Source organism: Hydra vulgaris, chromosome 14 (assembly GCF_038396675.1).
Source record: "Hydra vulgaris chromosome 14, alternate assembly HydraT2T_AEP".
NCBI lineage: Eukaryota > Metazoa > Cnidaria > Hydrozoa > Anthoathecata > Hydridae > Hydra > Hydra vulgaris.
The window spans coordinates 37,791,350-37,809,509 of NC_088933.1; the positions used below are offsets into that span (position 1 = coordinate 37,791,350).

An 18,160-nucleotide genomic window follows, 5' to 3' on the forward strand; every position below is an offset into this window, starting at 1 on the left:
AGAGGTGCATATTGTGATCATGTGCACATGCTCAAAAGATCAGTGTTAGAATATTGAAAGGATTGAAAATGGTTTTGTAATCAATCGAGTCACTATAATTATGAATGAAATATTTAACCAATCAGAACAAGAAGACATTTCTTTACTTATTGTAAAGAAATGTCTTCTTGTTCTGATTGGTTAAATATTTCATTCATAATTAAGTCTTTGTTCAACCTCATAGCATTTTCCATTCGAAAGTTATGAACCAATGTCCGTGAAAACAGCTGTTTAGCCTACTGTGATGTTGTGTCAAAAATAGTGAATATATTCCAGAAACTTCTTTTTATTAAATGTAGACACTTTCATAACTAGAATTCCATCTACTTTTCAATGATGGAAAATTGAAATCATATATCAAAACACTAGAATAGGTTTTAGTTTTTGAAATATATTTGTAACTTTGTTTAATGAATTAAATATGTTTTGATAGTTTATAAAATTATTACTTCCTGATCTATAAATACAGCCACATAGTGTTATTATTTTATTATTGTAGATAGACTAGACTCATGTAATTAGATGTAGACTTATTATGGAGTTAAAACAAATCAATTTTATTGCTTTCATAGATGCTAGTTATGGTGTTTTTGCAGTCTGTACAATAAAAGTTTTTCCCAGTTACGATTGTTGCTGAAGTATCATTTCATCATGTTTCTGTATTAAAAATTGTATCTAGAAAACTTAATTCAGTTATAATTATATTAAAATAAATTTTTTAATTCAAAACTTTTAATTAGCTTTTGTTCATTTTATTAATCAAAGCCAGTTAATCAAACAGGTCGGGGTTTTTTTGATAACAGTCAAACAAAAAAACAAAAAAAAAAGTTATTTTCCATTTATTCCCGCCAAGGCCTATATATATATATATATATATATATATATATATATATATATATATATATATATATATATATATATATATATATATATATATATATATATATATATATATATATATATATATATATATATCTACCAAGTGCTTTATACTGAGTTCTGTTTTTTTGTATTCTACCCGATCCAATTCTTTGCTTTGATAAAAATGATTATAGGCTTCATAGCCAAGTAGTAACATACCAGAGTTCTGGCCCCTGCTAAAGGTTTGATATTTTATACACATGGCTTTGGCAAAATCATAAAATTTAGCTGGGGTTGATAGCCAGGGCTAGAAAAAAATTTATATATTATAAATTTATGCATACATTTACTATTTACTGAATACTGGCATAAAATGTGACTAGCATTTTATGCCAGTATTCAGTATTCATTTTACCAGCAGGCATGATGGTAGTAAAAAGAAGAAAAAAATGCAATTCCCATCATTGTAATGATGGAAGAATCTTTTTCTCTGTTAAACAAAAGCAAATTTTTTACACACAAAGCACTTTATATAACACTATCTCTTGTCAACCAAACTGTATAAACAATAGTTTGTAAGCAATAGTTTACATAATTGTCATTCAAACTTTTCTAACAAATATTTTTGCATAAACGTCATATAAAAGTTAATGTGATTTTTTTAAAAATTGATTTCTTCTATCTTACCGTTTATAGAATAATTTAAAAGTTAAAAAATAAAATCGCTCAAGGTGTACGCAAATTGCTCTACCCGTAACACTTTAAAATAAGGCTTGATATAGTAACTATATTAGTACTATATAGTAACTATAAACTATATTAGAGACCACAACTACACCGAAACTATATTAAATGCTTTTGATATGTCCAGAGCAATAGTCTTTTCTTTTCTTTTTTTTTTTGCTAGTATGTTATCTTCACTATAAATTTAATTGTATAATCTAAATTATTTTGCTATGGAAATGGATCCGGCATCTTTAATTTATTGAAGGTGAAATATTATACTTTTTTTATAAAAAAAAGTTCAAGAAAGTAACAAAATTTGCAATTTTCGTGTAACATAAGTTAAAAAATACACAATAAGTTATGTTTTTCTAAAAGCTTTGTCGAAAAACTTAAAGTTTTGAATAAAGATGTTAAATGACATAAGTTAAAACTTAGCAAATAAAATTGGCACTTTTTCAAATGTTTTTATTTGTAAGATAATAAAATAAAAATAAAAACAATTAAAAATAAAAATAAAATTAAAAAATTTTGTTTTTTAATTTGCTCTTACTCTTCAAGAAAAAGCTGTTTTCGATTTCAAAACTTTTATAAATTTTAATAAAAAGTCTCTAAGTGCGATATCAACTGATTATTTGTATAAACTTTGAATGAAATTTCAATTACAATTCTTTCGTTTTGTAAACTAAAAACATGATATATTCCACCATCAATATAAGATTGATATTGCTATACTGATATTGCTTTTAAATAGCGACTTAAACAATTGTTAACAAACATTTTTTAAATATAAAATACAAGCCTTCCCAAGAAACACATGCAGTTTTTCATCTTGAAGATATTATTCTAGACAACTTGGTCACAGCCATTTGCAAGTTTTTTTATATTAGGCAATTTGGAAATAATCTGAAAAGAAAGCAAAACTAACAAAGTAGGAAATTAAAATAAGTTTAAATAGAAAGAAAAAAAAAAAAAGCAATTTAAATCAACTTGTGTACTGTTTTTATTTTTGTTTCTTTATAGTGGTTGTTATATTCAGCAACAAAGTTGGATAAGGCAAATAAAAAAAAAAAAACAGTTTTAAGTCGACATTAAAAAGAATGATTTTTCTACAAAATATAATATAATGTAATATAAATCAAATGTTGTTTTCTTGTTTTATCAAGAAAAGTAAGTCTAATGATAGTAGTTGTTAGACTATAACAGCCGTTTTTCATTAAAGCGTTTTAGTTTATTTTTAAAATCATTTTTAGAAGTTACATTAATAACATCTTGATCTAGGATATTCCAAGCTTCTACAACACGGTTGGTGAAGAAATTATGTCTTGAAAGTTTCTTTTTCTTAAAAAGTGAGTTTCATACTAATTGTCTTCTTAATTTCTTATCGTGTCCTCTCGTAATATTAGTTATTCTTTTAGGTATGTTATTCTAGTTTATTTTATCTATATTGTTTTGAAATCTAAACATCTGAATTAGATCACATCGCAACCTTCTATCAACCAGTTCTGAGTTTTATTAACCCCAACTTACTATTAGCTTTGTTAACAATAAATTCAATACGATGTTCCCATTTTAAATCATTTGAAATATATATACCTAAGTCTTATTCTAAAGCTTATTAGCCATTTAGTCGACCATTCAAAGAGATAATTTAAATCCTCTTGAAGGGAATTATTATGCAATTATCGTTTTATATTTATTTTTGCTATCACTTTTGTGTCATCTGCATATAATTTAGCTTAGTTATTTAAACCCTGTGTTAAGTCATTGATGAAAATTACAAAAAGTAAAGGACCAAGAACTGATCTTTGTGGTACTCCACTTTTTACAGTTTCCCATTCTGATATATATTTCCCTAGAACTACTCTTTGTTTTTTGTTATTCAAAAACAACAGACCAATTAAGTAATAACCCCTATATACCTATTGACTACAATTTGAGAATTCTTCTTCTATGTGCAACCAAGTTGAAAGCTTTTGCAAAATTTAAAAAGGCAATATCAGCACAGATACCTTTTTCTTTAAGATCAGTAAAAATATCTATGGCTTCTAGCAGATTTGTAATGCAGCCTTTTGTTTTTATAAAACCATGTTAGTCTTTAAACTATCTGCTTTTTTAAACAACATTGTAATGTTTACTTTGGTCTAAAATTCTAGTAGTGTTCCCAACTCTAGCAATCGGCTGAAAGTAATGCATAACAGTTTGCTAATATTTTCTGCACAATTATTTAGGACTAATGGTTGACTTTGTCATTTCCTGGAGATTTGTTTACATTAAGTTTAGATAATCTGTTTGCTATATCAGTTTCGCTGAACAAAGAAATTAGACAAATTGAAATTGTTACACTTTCACATAATGGAATAACTTTCACATAATGGAATGACTAAAGATTTTTATCTGTAAATACGGAACAGAAGAACCTGTTTAAATAGTTTGCTATAAACTGTACATCATTAAATAACTCGTTTTTATCGGTAATTAGTGACCTTATGTGGTCCTTAGCTTTAAGTTTACTATTGATATAGACAAAAATTTGTTTTGGGTTTTGTTTTGATTCTAATGTGATTTTCTTTTCGTTTGCTTTTATGCTACTTTTAACTTTATTTTTACTCTTTTATTTTTTTCTTTGTCTTCTTGATTTAGTTCTGTATTTTTAAAATCTGATATTTTGTAACAATACCTAAGGTTTCTTCAGTCTTATTTTGTGCTTAAGTTGTGCATTCATCCATAAAATTTTTTTAATGCTTCTGAAATTTATTTTGTTTGATTTTAATTTAGGTATACATTCATCACAAACTTTTTCGTAAATATTAATAAGCTTTAACTCTGATTGACATCTAAATTTTTGAATTCTCCACTCAAATTATGGTTATTCAAAAACTCTGTAAATTTTTTTATAGTTTCCTCTTCAACTTGATATTCAAAATGGGTTTACTGTTAAAATTAGATCTAGAATATTTGTATAATCATTTAATTTAAGCTGAAATGTTGGTTTTATAACATGTTGTGTTAAGTAAGCTTCTTGAATACAATTGATAAATAAAGACTCTTTCGATCCAATACTAACACTTTGATACTCGTTGTTCTATTTGCAATCTAAAGATGGAAAATTAAAATCACCACAAATCAAGACAAATGGTGTATTTTTTGTTCTTAATAAAATATTCATAATTTTAGATAGAATCATTTAAAAGACGTTTTCAAGATCATTTTTTCAACTCTTCTTTAAATTCTTTAACTCCTTTTAATTTTTCATTATCATTGAGTTTTTTGATCAAACTTTATAACTCTGCTCCTGCTTTGTAAATGTTGAATTCTGCGATTTGAACACTTATCATTTTCTTTAAGCTCTAAAAGTTTGCTGGGTTATTTATTATTACTTATTAAATACAATAAAAATTAAGTTTCAATATCCAAATGTTTATGATATGTTAAACTTTGTTTCTTATCTTTTTTAATATATTAAAATTTTTTATTTGTTATTGTTTATTTTTTCACTTGAAAAACACCTGCTCTCTTTGAAAGCGACAAAGCATCTCCTTAAAAGCAGCAAAACATCTCTACATATTTTATTTGTTATTATCATAATATCATATTATGTTGATATAAAACTGTTCACTTTATGTTTTGTATGGAGCATAGCCAATTAAGAAACACACTCCTCATACATAGCAGATTATGGCTGGTTAAAAATTCAGTCAGAATCAGAAAAATATATTTTGTTTGTTGATAAATACAATGAAGCAGTAATGCTACAATTTCCTTTGAAAAGCATTAAATTCATAGAGAAAGACAGCAGCTGGGTTACAGATAAATATATTTAGAGATTATATTTGACTTTCTCCACATATAATTTTTAAAAAAAAAAAAAAAAAGAGGAAAATGAAAATGTAAATTGTAATCTGTTTGTAAAATATATTTGTATAGTTTTAATGTAACAAGTATATATTGTCCCTAAATAAAAACCTCTGTATAATGCATGCATATACTTTTATCATATACGGAATCTTCGTTTATTTTAAATTGTTTTTTTTTTTAAAAATACCACTCGTCTTTTCTTTGCTTTGTAACCATTTACCTTTTCTTTTTTGTATATAAAAAATCTTTTTTTGTATGTTTTTGAATGATATACATTTTTTCAGTGTATTTTCTAAGTAAGGCACAAACAGATATATCAGTGACGTAATTTATGGACAACTCTTTGTAATTTTGGATACCTATTGCTTTTTATTATTCAGCTCTGTGCGTTTAGTTCTACCCGCTCCCTCCCTTTTAGTAAACTAAGTTTTTGGTGAACAACTAACAATTATTATTATTGTTTGTTATGCAATTATTTATAATAATTATTAATAGTTGTTTATGTATATTTCATTATAGTTGTTGCCAGTGTAGTGGAAGTTAAATGTGGAACATGCCATATAAAAAAACAAAATTTTTTAAAGGTACAGAAGTTTTCTTTAAATAAAGAGAACAGTTAATTTGATCAGAAATAAACCTAAAAAAACACAATTTTTAAGAAAAATAGGAATAATAAAGAACAAAAAGAAAGGCGATAGAATAAAGCATTGCTAACCAAAAGCACATAAAAAAATGCCTAAGCCAACCATTGACTATTAGAGTCTTTCCCAATTAAATGATAATAGGTATCAACAATCAGATACGAAGGTAAAAAGTCAAACCTAAATTAGTTTCAGAAAAGTCAAATAAGTTCAGACAAGAAATAAGATTTAATAAATGATTAAGTACTACAAAGACATGAATGTTTGTAAAGATAGATTAAAACAATTTGAATGTAACTATGGTTTTTTATGTTTTTTTGTTTCTGTAGTTTTGATTTAAGTTATTAAATAGAAGTTCACTCATTTATTAGACTCATTTGTTAGACTCATTTATTAGACTCATTTATTTAACTCAAACATAGACAATACTTGACAATCTAAGCAATAAACTATGCAGTTGCCTTATTCCTGATAATCAAGGTTGCATTAATGGGCTTATCATATTATTTTAACAATGCTTACCAAAAGTACTAACAGGGACACCATCCATGCAAAACTCATAAGTAGAGTTAATAGGGCAATTTAAATTCCTTAGATGTGGTAATTACAACTTAACAATAAAAAAGATTTGCCTTTAGGTATAGGTGGTATAAGCTTGCAAACCTTAGATGGTAATATTCCTTGTGGTAACATCACAACAAAAATACTCAGTATACTCAGATCTGCAAAACTATTTTAGTCAGGAAAGGCATCATCTGATGTTAAAAAAGGCGTCATCTGATGTCAGGAAAGGCATCAGATTGCCGAAAATGCTTTAACTGTTCTGTAATATCATGTTACAAAAACAAAAAGAAAATGTTTTTGAGGCATATCTAGCCTTTACTCAACCAAATAATCCAAAGCATGGAAGTTCATTTATAGTTAGTTCTTTTAGCATTCTACCTAAACTTATCTTTTGCTTAAAAAAGCAAATCAGTAGGTCATGTGTTAGTTTAAACTTGATTGCATGTAACATATCTGGTTAAGATGGTCAATAATAATCTTGTCTTGTATGTTTCTTTAAATAAATCATGTTCAAAAAAATTAAATTTATACTTCTTGAAATTCTAAGTGTTATAAATTTTTTATTCAATATATTGAATATAAACTTTTGTAATTTTTTTCTAGGTGTGATCATAAGTGTATTGCCTTTTAAATATTGGTCATGTTTGTCACTTTTTAAGCATTGAAAAAAAGGATTAAATTGTTTAATAATTTAAATTGTGTTTGAAATAAATAAATACAAATATATGTTTTAAAATAAATTTGTCTTAAGGGAATTAAAATAGTATTATTTATTAGTAATAAATTATTAGTGATAGAATAATAGTAATAGTTACTGATACCAAAACATCTTGTTTTTCTTCTTCATTCTCTTTTTTGCATTCAATGGACTGTATTAACAATAAATAAACACTAGTTTAACAATAAATAATTTACTTTTTTTTTTCTTAGCTTATTCTGAGTTTGTGATAAATTCTTTTTAAACATTCCTACTGATTTTTCAGATTGTATTTATTGTTAATGAAAAATTGATGAAAAATTAACTTAATTAAAATAAAAATTAAATTCATTTTAACAATCTATTTACAGCTATTTTAAAAATTTAATTGTAAAAAATATTTTTTGTGGCAGTATTTTTATCCACTTATTTTTTATAACAATTTATCTGTAGTTTTTTTTTTTTTTAATTTTATAATGTTTTTACCTTTTAAAATTGTTTAAAAAATATGTTTGTAACTGTTAAATAATTTTATTACATTTAAAAACATTTTTTATTGTAAAAATTTTAAAAAATTCATAATTAGTTTTTTAATGTTGTTTTTTTTGAAATTGTACAATGTATATTAAAATTTAAAATTTTTTTGTTTTTATTAAAAAAAGAAAAAAGTTGGTAATTTAAGCAGATTATGTTGAGTAATGTATGTTAATCTTTTTCAAAAAAAGTCAGATACATTTGTTTTGTCTTTGTCTAAATATTGCCTCTGATTAAAATTTTGAACTATAATGGTTAGCACAATTGTTGAATTTCAACAAAAGCAAATGTTTGCTTAATAGAAACATTAATACTTGATAAAAATTAAATTTTGTGCGTCATCATGTTTAACTTGTCATGGTTTTTTGTTTTTTCGAAAATCAATAGCAATATAAAAACATCTAAGGAATTCTTAAAATGCAGCAAAAAAATTTTTATTTATTATTTATTTTTTTTAGATAGTATTACTTTTAAATTACTTTAATAAATTTTTTTTAAATTGACACTTTTTTTTAAAGAATCAAAAAACTTTTTTAAAGTGTTTCACATACTATGAATACCAATGTTTAAGATTTGAGATAAAAGTATATATGAATAAAATTAAAATAATAAAAGAAAATTTAAAAGGGAGATACAAACTTAAGATAAAGTATTCACATATCTATATAATTTTTTATTTTCTATAACGTTTTTATTTATTAACTAACAAAGCATTATGAGGTTTTAAAATCTGTTTAGTAGCAAACAAATATATTTTCTGTTTTAATGTTTTCTTTTGAAAAAATAATTGTATGTTATGAAATTTGTAAATCTTGTTTGGAGTCAAAGATTTTTTGTTTTTATTTTGTTTTAAAGTAAAAAAATTAATAAAAACTAAAAAAAGTTATATATATGTATATATATATATATATATATATATATATATATATATATATATATATATATAAATATATATATAAATATATATATATATATATGTGTGTATATATATTATAATATATTTATATGTATATGTTATAATATATTTGTATGTATAAATATTATAATATATTTATATGTATATATTATAATATATATATATTATAATATATATATATAATAATAATATATATATATATATATATATATATATATATATATATATATATATATATGTATATTGCTATTTATAGATGTGTAAATGTACAATTATTTATTGAGATTTAATTGTATTTTAGTATGGTCAATACTGTATCAGAAGTCTCCGATATCTCTAATACTAATATCAGGATAGCTTCTCATGGAGAAAGTACTTTATATGATATAGTGAATATATCAAGAGATACAGGTGGACCGGCTTTAAATAATGAAAATGTTTCTTTCTCTTCCCCCAAAATAGCACGCTCATCGAGAGTTCGAAACCTTCCTCGTGATAGTACAAGTATTTATCAGCTTTCCTCAGATCTTCGTGAAAAGGCTGTTGAATGTTTAGAGAATAAGTATGGTGGCAAAGAGAAAGCTAATAGAGCAGCTAAAATCATCCAACACCACTATCGTCGCTGGATTATGCATAGAAGTTTTCAGAGAATGCGGGCATTTTCAGACAGAAAAAACTCTTTAACAAAAGCTCCTGGGAATTATTTTAAAAAGCTACAGCAAACTTCATTAGTTTTTTATGGTCCAGAAAATCCTGTAATGATTGTTGATGATAATGAGTGTCAGTTGGATAATAAACTAAGCATTTCATCATCTGATTCAGAGGAACCTTCAAGTGATGCTATTGATGGGTCAAACAGTGACTTATCCAATAATACTACAAATGAAGCTGTAATAAATAACTTTGAGCAATTTCATATTGATGGAGCAATTCCTGAAGAATTGGAAAGTTCCTTAGAAAATAAGGTTTTTATCTTGTTATTTGTAACCAATATAAATATTAAATGTTATTATATAAATATTTATTAAATGTAAATATATAATATTTATATTGGTTTTCAAATTGATTTATTACTTTATTTTACATTTGTTTCAGTGTTGAAAAAAAGACCTTTTTCTTAGTTGTAAAAGAATAAAAGTTCTGTTGTTTCTTTTCAACAAAGAAAAAGGTCTTTTTTTTATTTAAACTCCTTTCTTTTAAAAACAAGCTGTGTTTAGTTAAAAAAAGACATTAGGCATTTTATTTGAGTTAATTATATTTTTTATCAATATTACTTTATGCACAAGTACATCATTTTTGTTCTGTTTATAAAAACAAGCTTTGCCACATTTCTACTCCCATCTTGGTTCTTAACTTGGTGTAAACCATGGTTTAATCCAGTCTTGTATATATATATATATATATATATATATATATATATATATATATATATATATATATATATATATATATATATATATATATATATATATATATATATATATATATCAGGCCTTGTGATGAACCCGGAGCGATAGCTCCGTGCACATGAAACGCCCGTAAATGGCCTTCCGAAAGCTACAAACAGCGCTCGCTTGTTTCGTTACGAGAGTAAAAAATTGCGCTTGTGTGAAGAACTTGCAAGGGAGAAAATTCTAAGTTGATTTTAAAGAAAATATTTTTAGTAAAATATTTTTGCTGAAATTGAAATGTTTAAACAGTAGAGTTTGCATATTTTTAAATAAAGAAGTTATATTAATAATAAAGTATGTCACACATAATTTATGTGTGATATACTTTAGTTTTAATTTATTCGGCATAAGTTTGAATTAAAAACGATGTTTTTCTTTTATTTGAAAGTTAAATTCAGCATGTTTTTTAAATTCCAGTTGAACTTTATCATATTATCCGCTTAATCGTACCCTCGTTAAGTCGAACTATTTGCCAACTCCTGCAGTTTTTTAGGGTCCATTTGACAAAAAACTTAGATAGAATAGAACTTTTATTTGAATTGCATTAAAGTCCATGTAATAAAGTTGCAACACTTTAATGAAAATCAAAACTTGCAACACTTTAATGAAAATTCCAAACTTAAATGTTAAAAAAATTAAATATCTAGCGCAATATTTATAAATATCTAGCATAATATTTATAAATGCCTTATAAATAAATATCTAGCGTAAAAAATTTATCAAGCTAAAACTTCACTTATAGCTTCGATTTTGTACAGGTTTGTACAGGTTCACATTCTGTTAATTAATGACTATTATATTTAAAATTTAAAATTATCAAAACGTTAAAATATCAAGTATTTTTTGTCAAATATAAGTTAATAAACTAAATATATTCACTGATATCTTCGAATCCGTTAAGCTTATATTAAAGTCTATTTATTAAAAAAGTTAAAACTAAACAAAACTAAAAAAAAAAAAAAAAGTTTTAATAAACAATACGTATAACAAATATATTTGTTATATAACTTTGAACCAAAACTTTTGGAAGTGCGCTCTCAAACAACAACAAAAAAAATGTCACTATTTTCACAAATGCATTTCTCAAAATATACGTCAATATATAAGTTATTTATATATTATATTTGTATATATATATATATATATATATATATATATATATATATATATATATATATATATATATATATATATATATATATATATATATATACTTACACTAAAATATATTATATTAGTTTAAGTCTATTGTATAACAAATGGTGTCCCAAGGCTCTGTGTTAGGGCCATTGCTTTTCCTTCTCTTCATTAATGATCTTAATACCTCTCTGAAGTTTTCCACTGCTTACCACTTTGCTGATGACACCAATCTGCTTTTAATAAACAAATCACTTAAAAAGATAAACAAAAATATTAACCATAACTTAGCGAATCTACTCCAGTATCTTCTATCCAATAAATTATCACTTAATTAAAAAAAAACTGAAATTATTATCTTTAAATCAAGTCAAACAAAAATTAAAAAGCACCTAAATTTCAGATTAAGTGGTCAAAAAATAGATCTTGTGAATTTTATCAAGTATCTTGGTATCAAAATTGGTTCCAATTTTAGTTTTGCATCCCATCTTCAAGACTTAGCACTGAAACTAAGCAGGTCCAACGGTATGTTGGCCAAAGTTTGACATTATCTTAATCTTGAAACGCTCCTTAACATATATCATGTTGTTTTTCAGTCTCATCTTAGATATGCTTGTCAAATATGGGAACAAACCCAATCTCTAACACTTAAAAGATTATCTCACCTTCAAAATAAAGCCCTAAAAATAATCTATTTTCAGCATTTTAACTCTGCCCCTAATATCCTCTACTATATATCAAAGATACTTAAGTTAAAAGACCTTATTCAGCACTCCAACTGTTTGTTTGTTTGTTAGGAAACAACAACATTACCTCCTCCATTTACTGATTTTTTTACTTATAAAAAAATACTTGTTAACTTCAATCAGCTAAAAGCTTCAAATTATCTATACCTAAACATAGAACTGTTTGTTATGAACATGAATCGATTAAATAACAAAGCATATGCACATGGAATAGTCTCCCCTCACAGTTAAAATCTCTCCCTACATTTTTCAAATTCAAAAACAGTCTATTTAATTTTTTATTAAACAAGTACTCTTCCTAATTTCTATGCTACTCTACTGCTAACTATCTACTATCCATCTTAACTTTATTCGCTTCAATCCTGGTTTATAACTACTAATGCTTGATCTTTTTTAAAGTTCTTTTCTACTACTTTCTTCATTTCAATGCTGATTTATTACTACTAATACTTGCTCTTTCTTAACTTTTTCTCAAGTTAATACACTGTGACCATTTTCTATAGACGCATGTGGAATTTAGCGGATTTACAGTGTTACAGTGGTAATAAAATTGTTTTTACGGTACTTTTGAATAAGTATATGTAAGAAAACAATGGTCCATTGTGCATCTGATTATTAATTGTCTTGACTGTATTAAAATAATTGAATTTTTAATATTCACGTGGCAATTTTCTATAGATGCACTAAAGTTTTGACAAGTTTTGACGCAATTTTCTTATATTCTGTAGTATTTTTTATTTTGTCGAAATTAAGTTGAACTTAACCAAATGCTGAAAGGAAAGGTCCTTACCAATATTGAAAAAGGTCAAATATTGGCTTATCATCAAGAAAAAGTTCCAAATCGAGAAATTGCTAGAAGATTGAAGAGATCAGATCATGTTATCAGAAATTTCTTGAAAAATCCAACAGGTTATGCAACAAGAGGGAACCAGAGAAATCTAAGGTTTCAGGCCGTGAAAAATGCAGAATTGTTCGACTCGCATCAAATTCATAAAAAAGTTTGAAAACAATTAAGCCAGATTTGGGTTTAAATGTTTGCAAGGAGACGATTAGGAAAGTTCTTAAAGACAGCCCACACATTGTACAAACAAAAATGAATAAAGCACCAAATTTGAAGCCTGTTCAAAAACAGAAACAGATCGAATTCGCCCGCGAAAACATGGCATGCGATTGGGAATAAGTAAGAAATTTTAGATTAAATTCTCATAAATACATAAGATGTCTAAATAGCTGAATATTTTTGTTTTCAATACCAGGTGATTTTTTTGGACAAGAAAAAGTTTAATTTTGATAGGCCTGATGGTTTTAGTGGGTACTGGCATGATTTGAGGAGAGGACCTAAATATTTTTCGACAAGGAATTTTGGTGGTGGATCTTTGATGGTTTGGCTTGAGTTTTGTGCAATAGGAAAGTTAAATTTTACATCATTTTAACATTTACATCTTGCAAAATGAAAAGTTCTGAATACATTGATGTGCTAAAATTATGTTTGATTCCATTTAAAAACAAATATTGACGCAAAAAGTTTATTTTACAATAAGACAACGCCAGCATTTACACTAGTAACAAGACTAAAGCTTGGTTTGACGCTAAAAAAATCAAGCAAATGTGATTGCCTGCTCGCAGTCCAGATTTGAATCCTGTTGAAAATATCTGGGAAGTCATCGTAAGACGTATCTATGCTGACCAGAAGCAATATAACTCTGTGGCAGAGCTAAAAGTAGCGGTATCAGAATGCTGGGAGGATATGGAGCCACAAGGACTGGAAAGTATGCCAAAACAAATTTATTAAATAATTGAGCGCAAAGGAGGTCCAATCAAGTAATAAAAATGTGATAAAAACATTTTTTTGTTTAGTTTTGTTAAAAAAAGTGAACTGCGTCTATAGAAAATAGTCAGCTATCTTTTGAATTTAATTCATTTATGATTGACTTCGTTTCAAATTTAATATTATTTTTTGATAATTTTTATTATTATTTGATACTTTATTTATAATTTATTGAAATACACTATAAAAATAAAATTAAGTACATTTTTAAGACATAATCCACATGCGCCTATAGAAAATGGTTGCAGTGTATCACAATTCTATTTCCAACTCTCACTATTATAAATACTGCTATTTTTATTTTTGTTATTATTATTATTGTTGCTATTGTTATTATTAATAGAACTGTTATTTTTATCGTTAGTATTATTATTATTGTTATTTTGATTATTATTACCAATAACTGGAGTTTTTATTATTATTATCTATTATTATTGCTGATACTTATATTACTATATTATTGACAATGTATTTACAATGTTGTTACTGTATATATTTATAATCTACTTCTCTTTTATTGCTATATTATAATTAGGTATATAAAAGTCTTTTATTCTAGATAGATGTATAAAAGTAAATTGAATTTTGTCCCAAATTTATCAAACTTCTTAATTATTATTCCATAAAGTTTTTTGTTTAAGTATTGTACTGTTTTACGTTTTTTTTTTTTTTAAGTTTCTTATTATGGTGTTTACTAATAATTAGTACTTGTACTATATGTAAATATTCCAAGAAATGTAAAATCTATTTCAGAATACATTTGATTTGATTTATTAAGTATATAATCAAGTATATGAAAAATTATTCACTTGATAATAATTAAATTGCGCGTTCAGTTTAAATTAGAATGCAGTTTTCTATTTTGTACAAACAATTATTGAAAAGTTATGAAGTTATTACTGCTAACAGATAGAATAGAATTTTTACTATTTTCGAAATGTTTTGTCTCAATGAGAATTGAAAATTTAAATTAAAAAATTAAAACTTGATTGAATTTTGAAAAATCAAAAGTAAAAAATCTAAAAAATTTTGTAAAATTGTAAGGTTCTTTTGCTTTATTGTTTTTAATTTTTCACACATCTTTTGTAAATAAAAGAAATATTCTTAATATTTTTATTTTTAACAATTATTAATTTTAAATTAGAACGTTTTTGCTGTTTAGAATGTCTGCTTTCAAGCATATTAATTCAACTCCAATAGGAAAAAATGTTGTCATATTATGTTATGTCATGTTATGTTGTCAACTTTTAGTAAATGGCGTTATTTCATTGTTTTTATTTAATATTAAAGCTGCAGTAACATATGTTTTCCGGTAGATAGACAAATGCATTAGCTAAAAAACCAAAGCTTTTTTGTCTGATTTCCCAGACTTCATATGAAAAAAATTCAAACAAAAAATCGTTCACCTTTGTACACACTGGTATGCTTTTGAGTGACCCCCTCCTCATACTTGCGTACATAACTTATGGATGGCCCCATGGCAACCAATTTCTAACTCTAAATATCGCTCTCAAGACTTTATGCTGAGCGTGCATAATCGCACTCCTTAATAATGCGTTTCAGTATTACAAGTGCGAAATATCATGCTGGGCGATTTTATTTGTCACATGTACTAGTAAGCGACCGGGGCTATGGCGGGACCAGGTTTGATAACACATAGCCGCAAAGGGGGACAGGGTTTATGACCAGGGCTGCATTAATATTGATAGATCCTATAAAAAAGTTATTTTTAATTAAAATTTATGATATGAGTTATAATTAAAAACAATACTTTTATAGGATCTATCAATAATAATGCAGCCCCGGTCATAAACCTGGCCGGGGCTGCATTAAAATTGATATATCCTATAAAATATTGTTTTTAAATAACATTTTTATAGGATCTATCAATATCAGTTGCTTACTAAAATTCACTGTATGTATATATATATATATATATATATATATATATATATATATATATATATATATATATATATACATATATACATATATATATATATATATATATATATATATATATATATATATATATATATACATATATATATATATATATATATATATATATATATATATATATATATATATATATGTATATGCATACACACACACACACACACACACACACACACACACACACACACACACACACACACACACACACACACAGGGGTGTACACTCTGACTTTTGGTCGGAAAGTAACCAGTTGGTTATTTTTGGTTGGCCGCCGACTTTTTGAGTTGCTCATCACTATTTTTTATAAACATTTTCGCATTCAGCAGATTTCTCACTTATTCTAGTCATTTTTCATTATTGGTGATAAAAGATATGCACAATTTGTTTTTTTATATTAGTAATTTGCTTACATTACATAATAAAACGTTTGCTTAACATTTTTATTTCAATTATTTTATTTTTTAATTTAAATAAAATGTTTAAATTTAATTTAAATAAAATGTTTAAATTTAGTTTATAATTTTTTTATCATTATTGGTGAAAACTATTGCGTAAATTAAATTGATTTAAAAAAAAAGGATTTATAATAATAATAAGTTAGATAAAAAAGACAAAAAAAATTAAATGAAAAAGTAATTTGCGTAAATAAAAGTATTATTGTAAACTATTTATAATATTCGCTTTTCTACTTTCAGATAAAGCACATGTTTATATATAAGTCATTAGGTTTTTAACTTGAACTAAGTACTTATTTTATCAAAAAGCTCCTTGCACTCCTTTTACAACAACAAAATATTGACAAATATAAAAAAACAATTTACAAATACTTTAAAACCCTTTGCTTTTAATGTGTTGTTATTAAGATCTTTTTTGTTACAGGAGATTAAAAACTATTAATATTTTGAAAGTATTTTAAAGTATCGCATTGTAATTAACTTTAGTTTTGAACCATAATTAAAATTATTTAAAATAATTTAACAAAAGTTATTATTAGAATCTAAATTCGGTATTTGAAAGAGATTATATTTCCTTATAATTTATTTCTTAAAACAATCTTATACTTAACATATTCTTTTATCACAGTTTATTTATATATATATATATATATATATATATATATATATATATATATATATATATATATATATATATATATATATATATATATATATATGTATGTATATATATATATATATATATATATATATATATATATATATATATATATATATATATAATATATATATATATATATATATATATATATATATATATATATATATGTATGTGTATATATATATATATGTATGTGTATATATATATATATATATATATATATATATATATATATATATATATATATATATGTATGTGTATATATATATATATGTATGTGTATATATATATATATATATATATATATATATATATATATATATATATATATATATATGTAAATTATGTTTGTGTATTTTACAAATAGAGTGCTCAATGTTCTTATATATATATATATATATATATATATATATATATATATATATATATATATATATATATATATATATATATATATATATATATATATATATATATATATATATATATATATATAATATATATATATATATATATATATATATATATATATATATATATATATATATATATCAGGCCTTGTTACAAAATTTTGCTGCTTAAAGAAAACGCGTAACGCATTTCTAAGTTTTTATTATTATTTATCAGTTACAGATAACATATTCGTGATCATAATTTATTTTCATAAATTAAACGAACGTCATTAAAACTTTACGTTATTGAATTAACAATAAACAAAATATCTTATTAATAAAATATTTACATCAAAATAAATCGTGCATTTTTTAAACTATTAAGACAAAAATTAATTTTTATATTTAAAAGTAATTTATATATTTAATTCCTTTAGATAAAACTTGAAACACTTAATTTTTTTTTAACTAATTTTTAACAACAACAAAAAAAATTATTAAACAAACTGTTTCTTTAACAAAAAATCTATTAGTTTACAATTGCGGTTAAATGCTTTTACTTACGACTTTATTTCTTCTGAATAAACGTCACGATAAAAGTTTTTGCGTAGCGCAAAACTGCTGAACGCGTAGGCAAATCGCTTTTTCGCAGGCAAATTACAAGCTGCGTAACGCTTCTTAACAAGGCCTGATATAT

At 24.5% G+C, this 18,160-nt stretch overlaps 2 protein-coding genes across 4 annotated transcripts in view; one reads left to right on the top strand and one right to left on the bottom strand.

The window, feature by feature from the left end:
• Window positions 1-18,160, bottom strand: part of LOC100198448 (protein MCM10 homolog) — a 168,447-nt gene that overhangs the window by 116,522 nt on the left and 33,765 nt on the right. The window lies entirely within an intron of this gene.
• Window positions 1-18,160, top strand: part of LOC101234331 (IQ motif and SEC7 domain-containing protein 1) — a 74,434-nt gene that overhangs the window by 5,571 nt on the left and 50,703 nt on the right. For 2 of the 3 annotated variants that reach the window (XM_065817558.1, XM_065817557.1), the window contains exon 2: window positions 9,135-9,798. In XM_065817558.1, the coding sequence (XP_065673630.1) occupies window positions 9,135-9,798 (664 nt within the window). Of the gene's footprint in view, window positions 1-8,492; window positions 8,567-9,134; window positions 9,799-18,160 lie in introns of those variants that run through there. The other variant, XM_065817559.1, reaches the window with a different exon arrangement.